General features: G+C 41.5%; 2 protein-coding genes across 4 annotated transcripts; one reads left to right on the top strand and one right to left on the bottom strand.

The window, feature by feature from the left end:
- Positions 1-110: 110 nt before the first annotated feature.
- Positions 111-12,040, top strand: LOC110986540 (uncharacterized). Of its 3 annotated transcripts, XR_002599156.2 has the most exons (6): positions 111-487; positions 1,128-1,255; positions 2,185-2,258; positions 3,300-7,682; positions 7,897-7,960; positions 8,628-12,040. XR_002599156.2 is itself a non-coding variant. In XM_022248480.2 (3 exons), exons 2-3 carry the CDS (start codon positions 7,915-7,917, stop codon positions 8,924-8,926), a joined length of 345 nt encoding a protein of 114 aa, XP_022104172.1. In that variant the 5' UTR covers positions 7,279-7,682; positions 7,897-7,914; the 3' UTR covers positions 8,927-12,040. The 3 variants fall into 3 exon arrangements, 1 of the variants encoding a protein (XP_022104172.1); XR_002599155.2 differs by lacking the exon at positions 1,128-1,255 and having other exon boundaries at positions 118-487; XM_022248480.2 differs by lacking the exons at positions 111-487; positions 1,128-1,255; positions 2,185-2,258 and having other exon boundaries at positions 7,279-7,682.
- A 1,715-nt stretch (positions 12,041-13,755) lies between these two features.
- Positions 13,756-16,788, bottom strand: LOC110986535 (uncharacterized). Its single transcript, XM_087147644.1, has 3 exons — positions 15,717-16,788; positions 15,165-15,255; positions 13,756-14,834 (listed from the first exon to the last, which is right to left on the bottom strand). Exons 2-3 carry the CDS (start codon positions 15,253-15,255, stop codon positions 14,539-14,541), a joined length of 387 nt encoding a protein of 128 aa, XP_087003770.1. The 5' UTR covers positions 15,717-16,788; the 3' UTR covers positions 13,756-14,538.
- Positions 16,789-16,977: the final 189 nt, after the last annotated feature.

Raw genomic sequence — 16,977 nt, 5'->3', positions numbered from 1 at the left:
TCATATATCAGGAAGATATTGATAAGCTCCATGAATGGCCACAAAAAAGAGAAATGCTGCATCATGCATACGGGGAAACAAAAGGAAGAAGATCTTCCGTAGTTATTATCTGAATAATCATTCTTTGGCAACGGTTCCTCCATGAGTGGATCATTAGCAGTATTTGTCACGATTCTTTCTTTCTCACAAATTAAATTAAAAGTCGTAAAAATTTCAAGCTGTACATAGGTTTGTGCACAAACAAGATGCGTCCACAGAGCATCGCTTTGTACATGAGTCATCGCTCTCTAGTCCCTCGACTGGAAATTCCCCACGTACAGGGCTTGTTTGTTGCACCGCAAGCTTGCAGGAGACTCCAGGTTCGACTCAGTGAAACCGTCAAACAGGCCCGCCGTTGTCTGCTGAAACCATTGAGATCAGTGACCGATTAATTGTCAAGTTTTACCGTTAGATCTAGAACGAAGTTCTGTGGGCAAGCGAGTAAGAAGTAAGTGTTATCTTTTCCCTACGGTTCCATGCTTTGAAAGACTTCCAGAAGGTTGCAATATGGTTCCAATGCTTTTGGTGTTTTGTACGTAAGCGATACTACACTGTGTATAGGCCTACACTCTGTGCACTTTCCTGTCTTGGACCTAAATCTTGGTTGGTTTCCGCTTGCTTTCGAGTTTCCCGTTCCTGTGTGGATGTTTTCTACTAGGTCCACTGTTTAAAAAAACAACAACATAATGTTCTTCCCTATTCGCGGAAGCAGGAACAGGTTCCTGACTAGTTGTTTGTTCAAGGTAGGCGCTGTACCCGGGCCGTGTACGTTGACACATCAATACCGCTGTCAGGCCAGACAGTGCGTGCCAGGTTATAGGTGCGCGCAAAGTTCAAAGGCTAGTATGATACAAAATAAGTACCAACCACACGGATATTCACATGCACAGGAAGTAAATGTTTTGGAAGACATTTTGCGAGCCGACATGTGTTGGCTGGTGTATTGACGAAGTTTTCCTTGTCTCTTAGATTCTGTCACCTTAAAAACCAAAATATGCCCAGGATTGAGTTTCTCAGTTGATGCTTCTGGCAGTTTGATTCCGTAACCGCGCTGGTGTCCTTTCCAATAATATTATCTTTACACCAAGGATTCCTCAAAGGCGCTCAAGGCACTGTCGCTCGCAAGCCTGAAGAAACGTACGGTGGCGACACTGACAGTTTTAGAGCTGGGACGAAAACCCTAGAGGAATATTCTGGATAAAACCCACAAAATCAGGTAAATCCAATCCACTTGTGGAATCGAACCCCGGGGACAGCAGAGGCGAAAGGCGAGGAAAGAACCACTATGCCAACCGACTCACTGAAACAATTCAGTCCTCTAAACGATTCATAAATATGCGCTAATAACGTCGATTAAACCATCGGGCGTCAAAGTAATAGGGGGGTGATCCCTCGGAGTCAACTTTTGGTCAGGTTTGACCGGAAAAGGCAGAAGAACTCAGAGGAAAGCGGGTCTCAGTATCTCTATAAACAGCGTAAAAATCGAAATCTTTAGAGTAGGCCTCCTGCAGTGAGAAAGCCTGTTGGGACGACATCAAGCAGTCAACAGGACTACCTAGACACCAAAAGATCATGCGATAAATTATACTTAATTGATAATAAAATGACAAACTTTCTTGCATCGAATTCGGCAGCTTCTTCAAATAATCCTGCTGGCCATTTTCTATTCTGCATCTCTGAGCATTTGCATAGTCATCTATACACTTTCGACTGAATTACATGGAAAGAACCATTCGCGTTGCGTCACTTCGTAAACTGCGGTGGTCATGGGATGAGACTTGCTGCACTCTGAGCAAAGTTTATGAGAGCGCATGGTGCGTGCTGCATTTGGGCAAAGAAGGCGCGTCCGCTGCGTGGCAATTTGGCTGCTACGAAAAATCCGAGGACGACTTTACTGACGGAGGCAGATAACGGGTTAGTTGTGACAACGCCCTCGCGGTGGCGGGGTCGTAAATCAAACAGAGGGCAAGTTCTTGGAACCTACGCTAACATCGCATTGCAGTTTGTTTTTCTGTTTCTTCGTCCTCCTCCTTTTTCTTCTGTTTTGGAAGGGGTGGGGTGAACCCCTCTCAACCCCCTGAGTACGTCAGTGACGTTTGTGCTACCCTGACTCTAAGAACACAAAATGTTTGCCCATTTTTACAGGCAGTTCAGTGCAGCTGGAGTATAACACGTTAGGAGTGCCTTTATTAACGCTGATCCTGAGCAACCAACGATGGGTACGTACGATAATTTTCACGCGTGGTTATACAAAACAAGTGCGAGCACAGGATACGATTTTTATCCATACCATACCTCATATTTGCCCAACCAGTTCCTTTTCATATTATTTCACAATTGACAATATTGACCAAGCCCTGCTTGGGGCTTCGTTCCCATGGATACGATCTTGCCGTGCCGTGTTGGTTCCCACCACGCCTTGCGCGATCTAGTGATGGAAGGCGCACACAGCCCATGGAGTCAAGGTTGATGCGAGGGCGCCTTTGCTTGCAGGGACGGTCTTTACTTTTAGCCTTCTTGTCAAGAAAACGCGCGCGGCAGAGTGCTGATGCATTAAGGCGACCTTTAAAGGCGCCTTTGCCGATGCGCGCCAACACTTGCAACGAGTGTTGCGTATCCGTCAAATTCGCCACCGGGGAGATTTTGATGGCCGAACGCAACGCACACTGTGATATGTTCATGTAGTCAACTTTTGCGTCCGTGATAGTGAAACGGATGAACGCATCGTGTACGAAACGTACCAGAAAATCGTACATAATGTGGAAAGGCGCCTTAAGGTGTCGTGGTCCGTACGCGTAAGTTGCACATACCCAACACGCAGTAAACAATTGCACACACGTTATGCCCCCCCCCCAATGCCGACGTCGGTTCTTTCCTTTAAGAGAGATACTAAATCATTTAAACGAATTCATTTTGTGGGATTTTTTAACACTGGCGGCAACATGATTGGCTGAGGGAAATTCGATGCACAGCTCACCACACATAACTTCGCCATATCAGTTATTTGCGATTGATCCCCGTTGGAAACACGTTGCAGAAGGTGAACGTTCTCTTCTCTTGCGACTTTGTTCCAACTGATGAAGATTGGCTTTATTGCCGACTGACTGTCATACCGATGATTATTATAGTTAGAAGAAGGTCAATCGCCGACTGCCCTGCGAGGTTGACTCGCAAGTTTTTGAAGATAAAACTTACTGTTTGTTACCCTCACTGTGTATTTAGTACGATGTGTCAAATAAATACCAACCTCTTCTTTCCAGGGGGGTTTGACGATGTGTACTTGATGTGGCTGGCCGGGCAAATTACTCCAAAGGAGAGGGTTCCCTTGGGCTTGCTACTGGGCTTCAACAATGCCGATCTGGGTCGCTATGAGGCCGATTATCAAAGAGACGTGAAGCTGCAGATATATCATATGCTGGTCGACTGGCGTAACGGGATGGAGGGGGGCGACTCGGCCAAAGTGGAGCAGCTAGGCAAGGTCCTAGTTCAAGTTGGACGCACTGACTTGAACAAAATACTGCTCAGTGATTTTGGTCTTGGCATTTGAAAAAAGGCTGTCGGGGTTGGGTTTTTTTTTTTCATTCGTAAAAAAGTGCTCCCCAAAAGAAAGGTGATAAGTGCCATTTCGAGAAAAAAAGCTTGTGGTTTCAATTATGAAAGGAAAAAAGAAACTTACAATATATTTTAGCCCCCTCCCGATACACTGTTGCTGAGGTATATAGTTGGAATGCCCATTTCTGTCCAATGCAACGATGGTTTTGAATACTGCACGGAAGCCGTGCACTATTATTGTATTATTAAGTATTTTTGACTCTGTATGCTACAAATTGGAAGGACATTTTGCCGTAGATTTGTTCGACCACAGAAAAACAAGATGAATTTTATATACATGTTTATGCACTCAGATATATATGATCAAATGTTTACTTTCATTCTTGTTAAAAGCAGAATTATTGTGACAAAGAATGTCACGTATATTAACATTCCTCCCCTGAATCGTCTATCCAAAGTAGAAATATTTGCCTGTCTTATACCGGGTTTGCCAAATTGCCAGTTTTAGAAATGTTCACGAAGATGGTTTAAAACCTGTGTTTGTAAAAACCACCATAAAGCCATCCGAAAGAATCGTTCAGTGCGGATTAATACTGGGAATGGTGATTGATAATGACTTCGACCATTGTACTTATTAAAAATATACACTTTAAAAACTTTTCTTGGTTTTTTTTTTTCCAGTGACCTTAAATATACAAAATAATAATAATTGCTTAACACCAACACAATTCGAAGTTCTGCTTCTTTGATCTTTTCACAACTTTTTGGGAATGAAATAACAATTTTTCTCTGGGAGGGTGCTACGACCGACTTCACAAATGGCACGTGCATGGGGCTGATGTGGGAGAGACGTTGCAAGATGGTGAAGGAAGCTGCAGCCAATTGCGAAATTGTGTTTTATGCAAAACACAATTTGTGAGTTTTTTTATTTGTTGCTTGCAGCGTGGACAACGCGTAAGTGCTCTCTGAAACTGTATGTTTCCAGCAGCCCAATACGGGCGTTTCACAACAGAGCGGCTCCAGGAGGTTGCAACGCATTGACCAATCACAATGCGTTTGCAAAGGGTTGATAGATCTTGGAGGCCCGCTATTGTGAATCGCCTGTATTTCTCTAAATCACCAGTCGGTTTAAAAGATCAGTAGTTCTTTTTCGTGTGAAATTTCAGCAAAATTAATGTCCTTCATCTGAATTTCAGTTTCACAAGAAGGCATTCCTTTTCATCTTGTGAACGTTCTATTACACATTGTAATAGGCTGCTAAATATGTTAATAGTGCATTCAACTCCGCAAAATTGTCGTATTCGAAGAGTTCGGGGAAACTGTTTCGCACATGCGCAAACAAAAATAACTCAGATTTATTCCAAGTACAAGACAGAATTCCAACGAAGAGACTTGCCATCCTATAAATTCGCAATAAGTTGCTACACAGTTCTACAGGGTGTCCCGGAAAAACCAAACCCAAAGGAAAGGGGTTAATATGCCCAAATCATAATATATTATTATAATGCATAAGGATCTCCGAAAAGTCGAAGCAGTATTCTTTCTAATGATACCTTGATGGTATCCCTCCTGGCATGCATGACTGAACACCATTGTCTTGAAAATGGGACATCCGAACTCAGTTGTAACACCCTGAAGTTTTCTTTCGACATTAGCTTCAAATGAACCCGAACAATGGCTGCACACGGACACTACTAAACTACTCCCAGAGTTGGCAGAAACTCAAAATAAAAGGTTTTTGTCTTCCTTTGTTTGGTTTTCATTTTCACTAGTATTTTTCAGAGTTGTACTGAGTCAATAAATTTGGTGACTCGAGTCAATTCGAGTCAAGTGACTCGAGTTGATTCGATTCCAGTATTTAGCTCGAGTCAATTCGAGTCACCAATATTTTAACACAATACAATGAGTAAAAACAAGAGAGAAATTTACATCTGGGTTTAACACATATGAACATCATAAACCAGCACTGTAGGTCGTTGCAAATATCTTTTTTTTCGCAAAGAAGTTTGTTTTGTTTTGGGGACTCAAATCTTTTTTAGAATTTTCACTCGAGTCAGGTTTTCAGATGAGGGAGTCGAGTCGAGAAATTTGCTCGCAGTGAAACGAGTCGAGTCATTTACCCTTCGGGACCTGAGTCAAGTCCAGTCGCCAAAAATTAATTGTGACTCGAGTCGGACTCGAGTCGAGTCACTGGCTCGAGCCATTACAACTCTGTTATTTTGCCTCACATCAGAGTGGTAACGAGTGACTCCTTGAGTCGACTCGAGTCACTATAACGTATATTAACTCACTCAAGTCAAGTCTTTGGGCAAATAAGTCGGTTCGAGCCCAGCAGGGCGTTACCTTTGAGTCGTACATTTCTTGGATTAAGATTGAATAGGCTTTACTCCTGCCAAAGGGGTCCAACTCATAACTTAAAAGTTCTGTACTTGTCAAGGTTGTCACGGTGTCGTGATTTTGTGCGGCTGATGTTTTCATGTATCCGAGACAGTGTATGTTAGTTTGCACAGAACTCTCTGTTTTAGAGCTCTCTGAGTGAGTTTCTCACCCTGAGCTGCCACGCAGGCCTGACACTAGAGAATTGCAGGTGGTTGACAAGAACTGAGCATCCCACCCAAACACAAAGTCTGCAGTGTCAAGAAAAAGAGACCGGGACTGTCAAGGGAGAGCGGGACCATCAAGGGAGGCCAAGGACCGTCGAGGGGGACCAGGACTGAGACGGAGGACCAGGAACGAATGTCCAGCCTGCAGGTCTTCACCAGAGACTGACTTCTTGAGATCTCGCCACCAGTGAAAGTTGACAACCTCGCCCCTTCAAAGACTGCCGCAAGTATACTGTAGACCCTCGCGTCACCCAGTAAGACCTGCTATTGATGTCGACTGTCCCTACGGTTTTGTGAGACTTGGCCTTTCGTTATTATTTAATCACTGGCATCTTCAGAAGTATTAAAATTTCTCTATATGCTGACATTGGTAGCTATTTGATTACGATTTCGAGTAATAAAACTGTGAATGGCTGGGTACTTGAATCTTGAGTGGAGACATTCACCTTAGAGTCCAAAAGGAGGCGATTAAAACATTGGTTTCTGCAATTTGGAGCTGAACCGCGGGTTACATAAATATTGAGCCTCATCGATGCATCACACATACTTACCACTAAAACGAAATAATCGTTTTCACATTTCTAGTACAACCGTGTAGTATTTGATATAGTTACCAATCCTGTTCCACGGATCAGCGTCAAAAATACACACACTGTACTGTTTTTAAAGTCTAAATTCCTGTGAATTGTCCATAACTCTTCTTATAGAATGAGGGAATTACAATCTAGATAGTTTTCTCTTGTTGCCAGCGAACCAAGGTCACTGGTATGGTGCCCAATTTTTGACACACATCTTTTCATCTCATCAACACGCGACAATTAAGTTAGCACTGTACGACGGATCTGCTGCGGCGTTCTGTCCTGTGACGCAGGGCCGGATCCGTAAAATTTTTAGTTTATATCCCCCCCCCCTCTTTTGGAAAATTCCTGTTACGTGACGTGTTGGACATGAATTGAATTGTGTTAAATAGGGCACCAAATCAGATTCCAGTGCAGATCAAACTCACCTTCCTGTAAAAAAAAGTACAATAAATATGTGGCACAAAGCAGCTTCCTTTGATTCTGGCGACGTAGCGGTTTTTTTTTCGTGATTCTGGAGGGAAACTGAAAGCCAGGAGACCTAACAATCACACTTCCCGTCATATATTGCATGAACCAGACTGTCTTGCTTTTCACGACCAACGGAAATACCACACCACTCCACCCGACCCCACAACACTTCACCCCTATTGTTTCAGAGTTACACCGTTCTATCTTCAACGTGGCTGTGTCACAAAATGGTACAGCCTACAGTACTTTTCAGTTTGCATTCCTCACTACTGTCAATGAATCTTTTTATAGAAATTTGGGAATTACCGGCTGGGTGTTTTTCTTTATGTTGCCTGTGATGTTTCTATGAACAAAGGTCACCGATGTCGTGACACAGCGACATGCACTCAACAGCCCGTCCGTGCCATCCCATCGCGTGGTACACTGAGGCAAGAATAGGGTGAGTAAAATACGAATAATCTTAGCCGATTCCAGAATACAGGACCAACATATGATAAATGAACAAGTAAACGATGTACAGGACTGACTTTATAGATTGAGGTCTTGGTTGGAGACAGGAAAACCCAACTGCTTTTGCCTGGAAGCGCGCACACTATACAATGTACTGTACATGTACACTGATTCTGATGATGTGTTTCGTCGATTCATAACAGCAACTAGAGGGAGGCATCATGAGCGGTGGCGGAGGTCCGGGTACTAACTCTCAACAACCCAAGGGTAAGTGATTTGTTACTTGGATCTTCAACAAGGGTGAATTACACTTATTCAAGTGGTGCTTTCTGGTAAGCTTAGAGTGAAAAGCGCTCTGACCGTTTGAAACAGAGATTGTTTGATCGAAAAAAATTGTGTGAGTGTGTAAATGTAGCTGAGGATCAACTCCCTGGTGTGAGATACTTCCGCCTTGATAAAAATACGGTTGATAAATGGTCGCAAGGGCCCCAGAAATAAGAGGGATGCCATTTGAAAAATGTGCAAGGTTAATGGGAGCTTTCACTTTCCACAGGGTGAATTTATTTTGTGTGAATAATTAAAAATGTACTTGGCTAACCCACCTCAAATTGAAAAGAAATGGAAAAATGAAAGGCAAGACAATTTAATAATTTTTATAATTTTTGTTTCACAAAATCCTCTAGCATGTCGGCTTGAATTTCATTTGGGACAGAACTTTGTTGATTTGACGCTGTTTTCAATGGGATTGGATTTATGTGCACTCAATGCGGGACCACGGCGGTACAGAAGAAGATTAATTTTGGGAAATCGAACAATTATTGACCGGTTGGGCTATAGTCATTTTGTATGTTCTCATTATGTATGGTATTTGTATTATTTTATTTGTATGCTTTATAACTGTATGTGTATTATTATAAAAACTGTTTCTCTGCAGAGGATCTGGACAACTCGTACCTCTTTTGGCTAGCTGGGAATGTTACACCAAAGCAAAGGTTTTCCTTGGGCCTAAAACTGCACTTCAGCCCTGCCGAGATCGCGGTTTTTGAGGAGGATTATCGCGGAGACACCAAGAGACAGATTTTTGAGATGCTGGTCAGGTGGCACAACCGACAGGAGGGAGACGAGCTGTCCAAAGTTAGGCTACTCGGTCAGGCTCTGGCCGATGATGAGGTTGGACGCGCTGATCTGAAGAAAATCTTGTACAAAGATTATCATGTCGAAATGGGTCGGTAAAGGGGAGAATTACCCACTGTTTTGCCAAGTCAAATGCGTTGTTCTTCAGGTGGAGTCAATTCGAATAATTGAAAATTCGAATATTCGACAATCGATTCAATCAAATATTTCTGTATTCCTGCAAACTTAGATACAAAATATGCACACTCTTACCAAAAGTAAAAACGAAAACTTGAAAAAAAATTTGAAGAAAAAGTAATTTTGGGCTTATTAAGCAATTCTAGCAGCATATTATTGTTAAGTGTTGTGAGCTAACCAAAAAGCAGCTGAATGCTCATGACCAAGATAAGACCCAATTATACTTTTCCTTCAAATGAAATACAATTGAATGTGATTACTTGATTTCTCCCTTTTTTATTTCATTGATTTTTCATCTTCGAATGGTCAGTTAGAATTTTGGAATATATAGGAATATTCTATAAGTGGTCATATTTTCGAATACTCTTCTATCGGCACAATTCCAAGTTATTCTCTGGCGGAAAAAGAGGTACGAGACGGTGGTTTGATTGATTCTCTAACCTCAATGATTAACAGATCTCTTACTTCAGATTAAGTTCCCATTGGCATGAAGACGGCTAAAGTTACCCCGCTATTTAATGCATGTGACCCATTGGAGGTAGGCAATACTGTCCTATCTCTATTCTCTCAGCTTTGAGTAAAATCCTCGAACGTGCTGTCTTTGACCAACTTTTTGAATTTATGAATGACAAGTAGCTGTTACATCCAAATCAGTCCGGTTTTAGGCCTCAGTACTCAACAATGACAATTTGACGAAAATGGTCACACACTGGAGTCAAAACATTGATGCTGGCTTGCTGACCGGTGTGGCATTTATCGATCTCCTTAAGGCATTTGACACCATAGAGTACTCGACTCTTCTTGCCAAACTAAAATCGCTGGGCTGCTGCACCAGTACATTAAACTGATTTGCAAGTTTTCTTTCGGGACGTGTCCATCAACGAGACTTTCTCTACATCTCAGAATGTTGTCAATGGTGTCTCCAAGGCACTGTATTGGGTCTTTTGTTATTTTCGATCTATATGAATTTTATGCCCTCATCGGTAAGCAAAAGTAACGCGGATGTATGCTGATGATATATGTGACCCATTCTGTGAAAATGAGTCTTAAGTCACCAGAGCCATTTTCTGAGTTTTCATTTGTATTGGAAAGAGAAAGTGAGTTTTTTGTTTTGATGTATCACTCAGTTTGGCATCCTGATGAAAGTGGATACTCAATGGTAAAAAATGCTGTGGGTTCCTACTGATTTACACTGTGAAAATTATTCTAAAGCACTTTTTTACTCCAAAGTGGCTCTGGCAACTTAAGACTCATTTTTACAGAGTGGGTCACACATACACTGTTAGTTACCGGTAAAAGCAGTACAGATGTTGAGCATTTAACACGCGCACTTGCTGAGATCTCACGGTGGTTGAATGCAAATCGCCTGGTCATGAACTATGACAAAACCAAGGTGATGATTGTAGGGTCTAAAACTGCAGAAACTTTCTGGAAGGAAAATATTGAGCAGACGATATGACTCCCTATCCCATGAAATCTTTGAAACGCTGGGATAGATGCCCATACAAAAACTATTCTCCTATTTGAGATCCGTATCTGTGTATCAAATAACTCACGGTCTTACCCCCCTCGTATTTAACTGATCTTGTCAACAAAATCTGCAATATTCATCACTTTCCCACTTGGCATTCCACTGACGACAAACTATTCATTCCAGTCTGTAAAACTGATAGCTTGAAGCATGGTCTTCTCATTACTGCAGCTATGGTCAGGAACAGCGTTAGCTGCGAGATACGCTCGGCTCAATCCCCCAATCCCCCAGAGTTTGAAATCACTTTTGAAAGCTCACCTGACCAGTTCTTAGCTTTTGTTTTTAACGTCATTTATACATTATCCTTGTCCGCAGGTTGTGACTTCCCTGAAAATATCATGTCATAAGGTACATTTTTAACTTCTCAATTATTTTTCATGTGAATTCTTTTATTTTATCTTATCACAGTTTTTACTTAATGTTTTTTATTACACTTTGACTTGTGTTTACACTACTTTTTAAAACTTGGTGTGTCTTACTTATTTCTCTATATATCTTAGTATGCATTTTGTGTGTTTCTTTAAAACTGCGTATGTCTTATCTTATTTGTGTTTTTGTGATTATTTTAAAACATGGCTTATCAAAAAATTATTTTTTTGATATCTTAATTTATGTTTTGTGTGATATTTTAAACTTATTTTCGTTCATTCTGTCAATGTTTTGTTATTTTATAACCACTATATTAATGTTTGTGCTTATTGTTTGACAGTTGTGGTTTTTTCTTTCTTTCTATGTACCTGAAATCATATTTTAAATTTCATATTTCAATTGTTCATCTGCACCCCAGGACCCCGGGGAAGACCACGAGAATATCGTGAATCGGATTAATTTACCCAGAATACAAGAATGTAATATTTTTACAGAATCTGAATGATTAACTTTTCACTTTTAAGTTATTTTTGAAGCTGGTGCACTAGTAACAATTAGGCTAGAGGTTGGCAATACTCCACCGAACTGCTTCTGATTGTAGATGTATAATACTTATCGCATTATGTACACATAGGCTTTTAGTAGTTTACGTTTTGGTTCAAAAGGAGAATGAAATCAGTCAGTCGGTTGGTCGTCCGGTCGATGGGTCAGTCAGTAAATCCAATTATTTATTATCAATTTATCCACTATCCCGTGTCGAACTGTATATCCACTGATATCTGGGTATTTTTTTATACATGGCCTATTTTTTAAAAATAATTTACAGCGCTATTGATATTATACATCATTTCGGCCTATTACAGGTCCATTAGTCAATTCATTATGATCATCCAGTTAACTAGGGAAATGTGTCCGTCAATTTGTGTAATTGGCAAGGAGATAAATCCTTTAACTACAGCTTTAAGCGAACGCACCACAAAAGCATTTCACACCCCTCACCTAACATTAAAATTTAGAATCTATTTGACTTTTTTATATATATATTTGGAAAAATTAAAACGTCTTGACTGTTAAAAATCGGGTTTTTTTATATAAAATAAATTGTGTCCCAGATCAGTGGGGACACGGTAATACTCTGTACGTGTGAGGACGTCTTGGACATCCGAAAAATCGATGGTGAAGCTTGAATGAGAAGACTGTTGCCAGACCCTGCACGGAATACTCTTATACGAGTCGGTAATGAAAGGATGCTTGACTCCTATCATACGCCTGTCACGGTGCCCGTTGACCCCCCCTCATTCGCCCTTGTCTTTACTCGGTAGTATATACTAGTTCAACTTGACCTCCAAAGGGCTGGTCCATACGCAAAAAACGCCGACTTCCACCCCCTCCCCTTAGGGCATACACAATCCCATCCTCCACCTGTCTTGATGTGCGCATACCCCTTCTGTGGTTCTATATACCGGTAGCCCTAGTACTGACAAGGTCTTAATAATTAAATGGTCGGTTGAAAGATGCTGTGATATCATCGAATGTGTAGTGTGAAAGTGATCTATGGTGATTTTCGATATATAAAAAGTTGTCTTGATAGGTGTTCATATGTGAAAGTACGTTCATTTCCACAATTTGTTCAAAGTTTGCACGCTGCGTATGTTATTTAGCCTAATTGTCCCCTGACGCAAAGATGTACGCATCGTGAATTACTATCCCCAGTGTGAATAGACCTACCTACTTTATGAACGGCCCCAGGGGTCTCCCCCACAAGAAAAAAATTTTAAAAAAGTACTAGTCTATATTTCTGTTGAACTTACCGATGCACTGGCACTGTGATGCCGATCAACGTTTGTAAATGAAACCAATACCAAGCTCTAATTACAAGTTTCCATTTCTGCAGTCATGTAGCGCACGATGTAACTTGATACTTTCACTGTGGTGCAGAGAAATTAAATTACAGAAACTACTCACGCATGTCAATAATGGATTCTCAAAGAGAGTTTTTGTTCGATATGGCTGAAAGGAACCGTGGTTCACAAGCTCGTTAAAATGAAGGCGAAGTTAAGCGCATGTTTGTTTGCAGTGTCAGTTTTCCCAGGGTGTGTCGTATGACCTGTTACCCCTCAACACTTTATGATGACAATTGCCAATCATTTACAAAGTTCGCTTCTGTGTGGAATTCACGCGTGAAGTGGTTTATGAAATGGTCCTGCGTTCCACCACAATTTCATGGAATCTTGTGCTATTGGATTTTTTCACAATTGGACGCAATCTAAAACGTAAATTTGTTGGATAGTAAATGTGGCGGTCGACCTATCAATATATCCAGCAAGAAATGAGACCGAGGGGTAACCCCCACATGTCCAATCACCATACACACCAAGCCAAATCTGCTTGCATTTACAAAGTGAAATAATGACAACAATTTTCAGTAAAACCGTAAAGCCAATATACACAATATGTACAATATATAAGAGACAAATAAAAAGGTGTCTCTGGAAAAAATTCGGCTCCCCCAAGAACTCATCTGTGCCACGCTCCATATTTTTTTTGAAAAATGCATCTCAAAACACTTAGTTTATTGTTACAAACATGAAATTTCAACTCAATCAGAGACACTTTACTTTTGTAAATACGGCAATTTAAAGTTCAGGGTTACATGCAAGCCAGCCCCACGAGCATTGACAGCCGCGTGAGAAAGTATATACTTTGGCTCATCTGGCTCGAAAATCGCCTTGCGCAAGACAGGTATGCTCGATTTTTTAATACAAAGTATATATCAAATACCGTCAAGAGTTACTCTACAAACTCTTAAAGGCTCAACTCCTCATAAAAATGCACTGCGACGACTTGCAAATTTGACTTTTAAAGGTGCCAAGGTATATTTTATTTTCCACTAAACTATAGAGCATAAGGCGTTGTTTGATAGTACACAGAAGAATTCATTGCAACAACACTTTAAGAAGGTGAAGACCAACAATTATTTGAAGCATGCTCTTGATTCAGAAATCCTTTCCACTAAACTATTTTTTTGCTTAAGCATCTATTAATATGTAGGGCGCATGCCTATTGTGACGTGACCGTTTTGCAGATATCTTTGAAATGACCGACTAACCTTGTTTGAAAGAACGCCACAATATTGGACAGCAAAGATTTAACTTGTTCATTTCATTCGCTATTCAAATCCCTATCCAATCACATACAAATACCAACACCATGACAGGCCATATTCTGACAAAGGTCACTGGCGCTGTTCGTGTTTTCTACTCATTGCTGAACTGAGTTCACACGATCACGTTTGGACAAAACGGCCCGATTTTGACACCAAAAATGCACCGAGCAATGACACACTGAAGCTGGGTGTAAATACGACCGTGACGGAACTATTTGAATATCTTCATTGCACGACCACTCCTGGGTTTATGCGTCCACTGTTTTTGAACCTTCTTTTTCTTCGATTAACAAAATGTAAGCCTCAAAAAGATACATTGTCATATTAATTAATCTAAACTGCTACACCCGCTGACCCAATAAACCTACGTTTATGCGAAAGTAGTTACCATGCTTTTCCAAATTCCGATTGCCGTGTAGTAGTTTGCCGTAAAAACATTTTTACCGACACCGTATCGATAAGGCATTTTTATTTAGTCATCTTACAGCAGTACACCTCGTTCTTTGGTGCCGGCCTCGGGGTGTTGGGGAAGTTGTTGTTGTAGCACTCGCCGGGTGTGTGCAGGTATTGCCCGCACACCGTGAGGCGCGCGTCCCTCGATTCGTCATTGATGAGGCCCCAGCGATAGTCTCTCGCGCCCAACTGGTAGAGCTCGTCCAGCTGAGCCAGACTGCACAGGCTGGCGTGCAGTCCACAGCAATAACTCCATCCTTCGTCGTAAGAGAGGGCTTTTGGGGACAAGCAAACCCCATACAAGCCTTCGTCTGTGAATAAATGAAAACAGGAAAGAGAAAAACAACTGAAAAAAGCTGGCTGAGTATTTACGCTGCATGGTAATCATTTAGCTGAAGCAAGTATGGTTGTTTGGAAGTCTACGCCATTTTTCTTAAGGCATGGCATTTTAGGGCAGCATTCTAATTAAAAACCGCCAAAATGATTTGCTTGCTTTGTACGTTGAACTTCATAGGAGTAATGCCCACATTGGTTCCTGGTTATAGTTCAGATGGTCACATTGTCTCGGCCATTCATAGATAGGGAATTGATGGGGGGGGTACTTGGGTACTTATTCTAGGCTGACAACTCGAGGGGCGTACCTTTTTCAAACCATTGGGGACAGGTTGGTATCGCTGTAGTCGTCGTAAACATCAAGGCGAAAATCGCAAAGAGAGCGGTGATCGGCTTCATCTAATAGATAGAAAAAACTAATTAATGAACAAGAAAACCATGCAAAGCCGTTCAGAATGGCCAAGACTCGTTACAAAAATACCAACTCCATCATTACTTGCCCCACATGAACCTGTAAAATTACGTAAAGGCAGACAATCGTAACATGAACTTTTTTTAAAAGAAAAGCAATGCTTCAAACAGTAAGCACTCTTATAGACCGATCCTCGCGACTTGTGGTAAGTTTGTACTAAGCACTGAATCTTTATACTTGCTTACTGATTTCGAGCGACAAGTTAGATGCACTGCAAGAGCATGAATCGAACGGGTCATCATTTACTAATAGCATCGCACTAGCTTCGAAGTGGCCAGACGCTGTCAGCATTTGTTTATTAAAAAAACAACGAAAAATAACGTCTCAACACTCTGGAAAGTGCTATAAACGACATTGATTTGCATGGTCATAGACTGGGCTTACTTACCTCGAATATTGGTTTAGAATGCCAACAGTAACGAATTCTCTCTATCCTATGGCCTCTGGAAGGTGGCAGATCGGCACAGACTAGATAGACCAACCACGGTCAGTCCTTATATAGTGCCCCTCCCTATATAACTTCGTCAGAGTTGCCGGATTATTTCCCGCTGACGTGGCGACTCGTGTCCTGACCTTGAAACGTTCCAAGTCCGATGTTACGCATGAACGCCAGTTCGAATATATTAGGCATGGCTTTTCAAGGGAACACAATATGCCTTGAGTTTGTTCAACCAACTGCCATGTCAAACGATTAAGTTTGAGGTCAAGCACAGGCGTTGCTATGGGGGTTGCAATTATTACACACCATACCCCTTATCTAGGTACGTCAATGAATTCATACAGGAGTATTGCGGGTACCTATGGGTGCACCCATGCAAAAAGGCCCAAAACATGTCCGTCGAGCTCATCGATAAAAGTTATACATGTACACTCAAAATATTCTCTATTAGACAGTCCTGGGAACCATGAAATTGAGGAATTAGAGAAATATGGCACTGAAGCTCTGGCCTGGACTTTGGGCTTCCAATTCTGAGTAAGTTTGGGTGCCATCGGGCCCGAAAGTGGCACTATTTGAAAAAAAAAATTGACGTCAGAATTTGAAAAAAAGAGTTTGGTTTTTTAGTGGAACAATTTGTGTTCAAGATACTTTCTAACAACACAATAACAACTGTGTCCTTTGGCGCATGTGCAATTTTCAGCTATGATCCAGTATAGGCCCCAAGCTGGACCAAGAGAGGGCGCGAATGTCTTAGCAACAGAAGCTCATCTGGTAGTCACTGCCCATTGCTGGTTCACAAACGACTATATAACGCTACACTTGCATCAAGTCCTCAGTGTTTGTCGTCGATCCGCTGCGTCATTTTATTATATGCCATACCGATTCTGCCCTTGCTCGTGGGCTGTTCAGTACCGGGTGTCGGCGCATGTCAGCCCAAGACCCCTGTGCCCACCTACCGACTTGATCAACCTGATTCTGAATAGATATCATTGATGTAGTCGAGTACTTTTTGAGAACCAAGTTCTCTACCAAATATTTAACTAGTTAGAAGGGAACAAAGCTGAAGTACATCGGCATTTGATGGTACATGCAAAAAGGTAAGATTACAAAGCAACATGATGACTTCAGACCATCACTGTTTGATTAAAATTAACTATTTAGGACAAAAGTACTCGGAAAGTACTCGGCCAAGTACTTTCCGAGTACCTCT

The sequence above is a fragment of the Acanthaster planci genome, linkage group LG16, assembly GCF_054643075.1.
Source record: "Acanthaster planci isolate LZ-2023a linkage group LG16, COTS_SCS, whole genome shotgun sequence".
NCBI lineage: Eukaryota > Metazoa > Echinodermata > Asteroidea > Valvatida > Acanthasteridae > Acanthaster > Acanthaster planci.
Note: the sequence above shows the minus strand (reverse complement) of the source record. Positions and strands in the feature narration are given on the sequence as shown.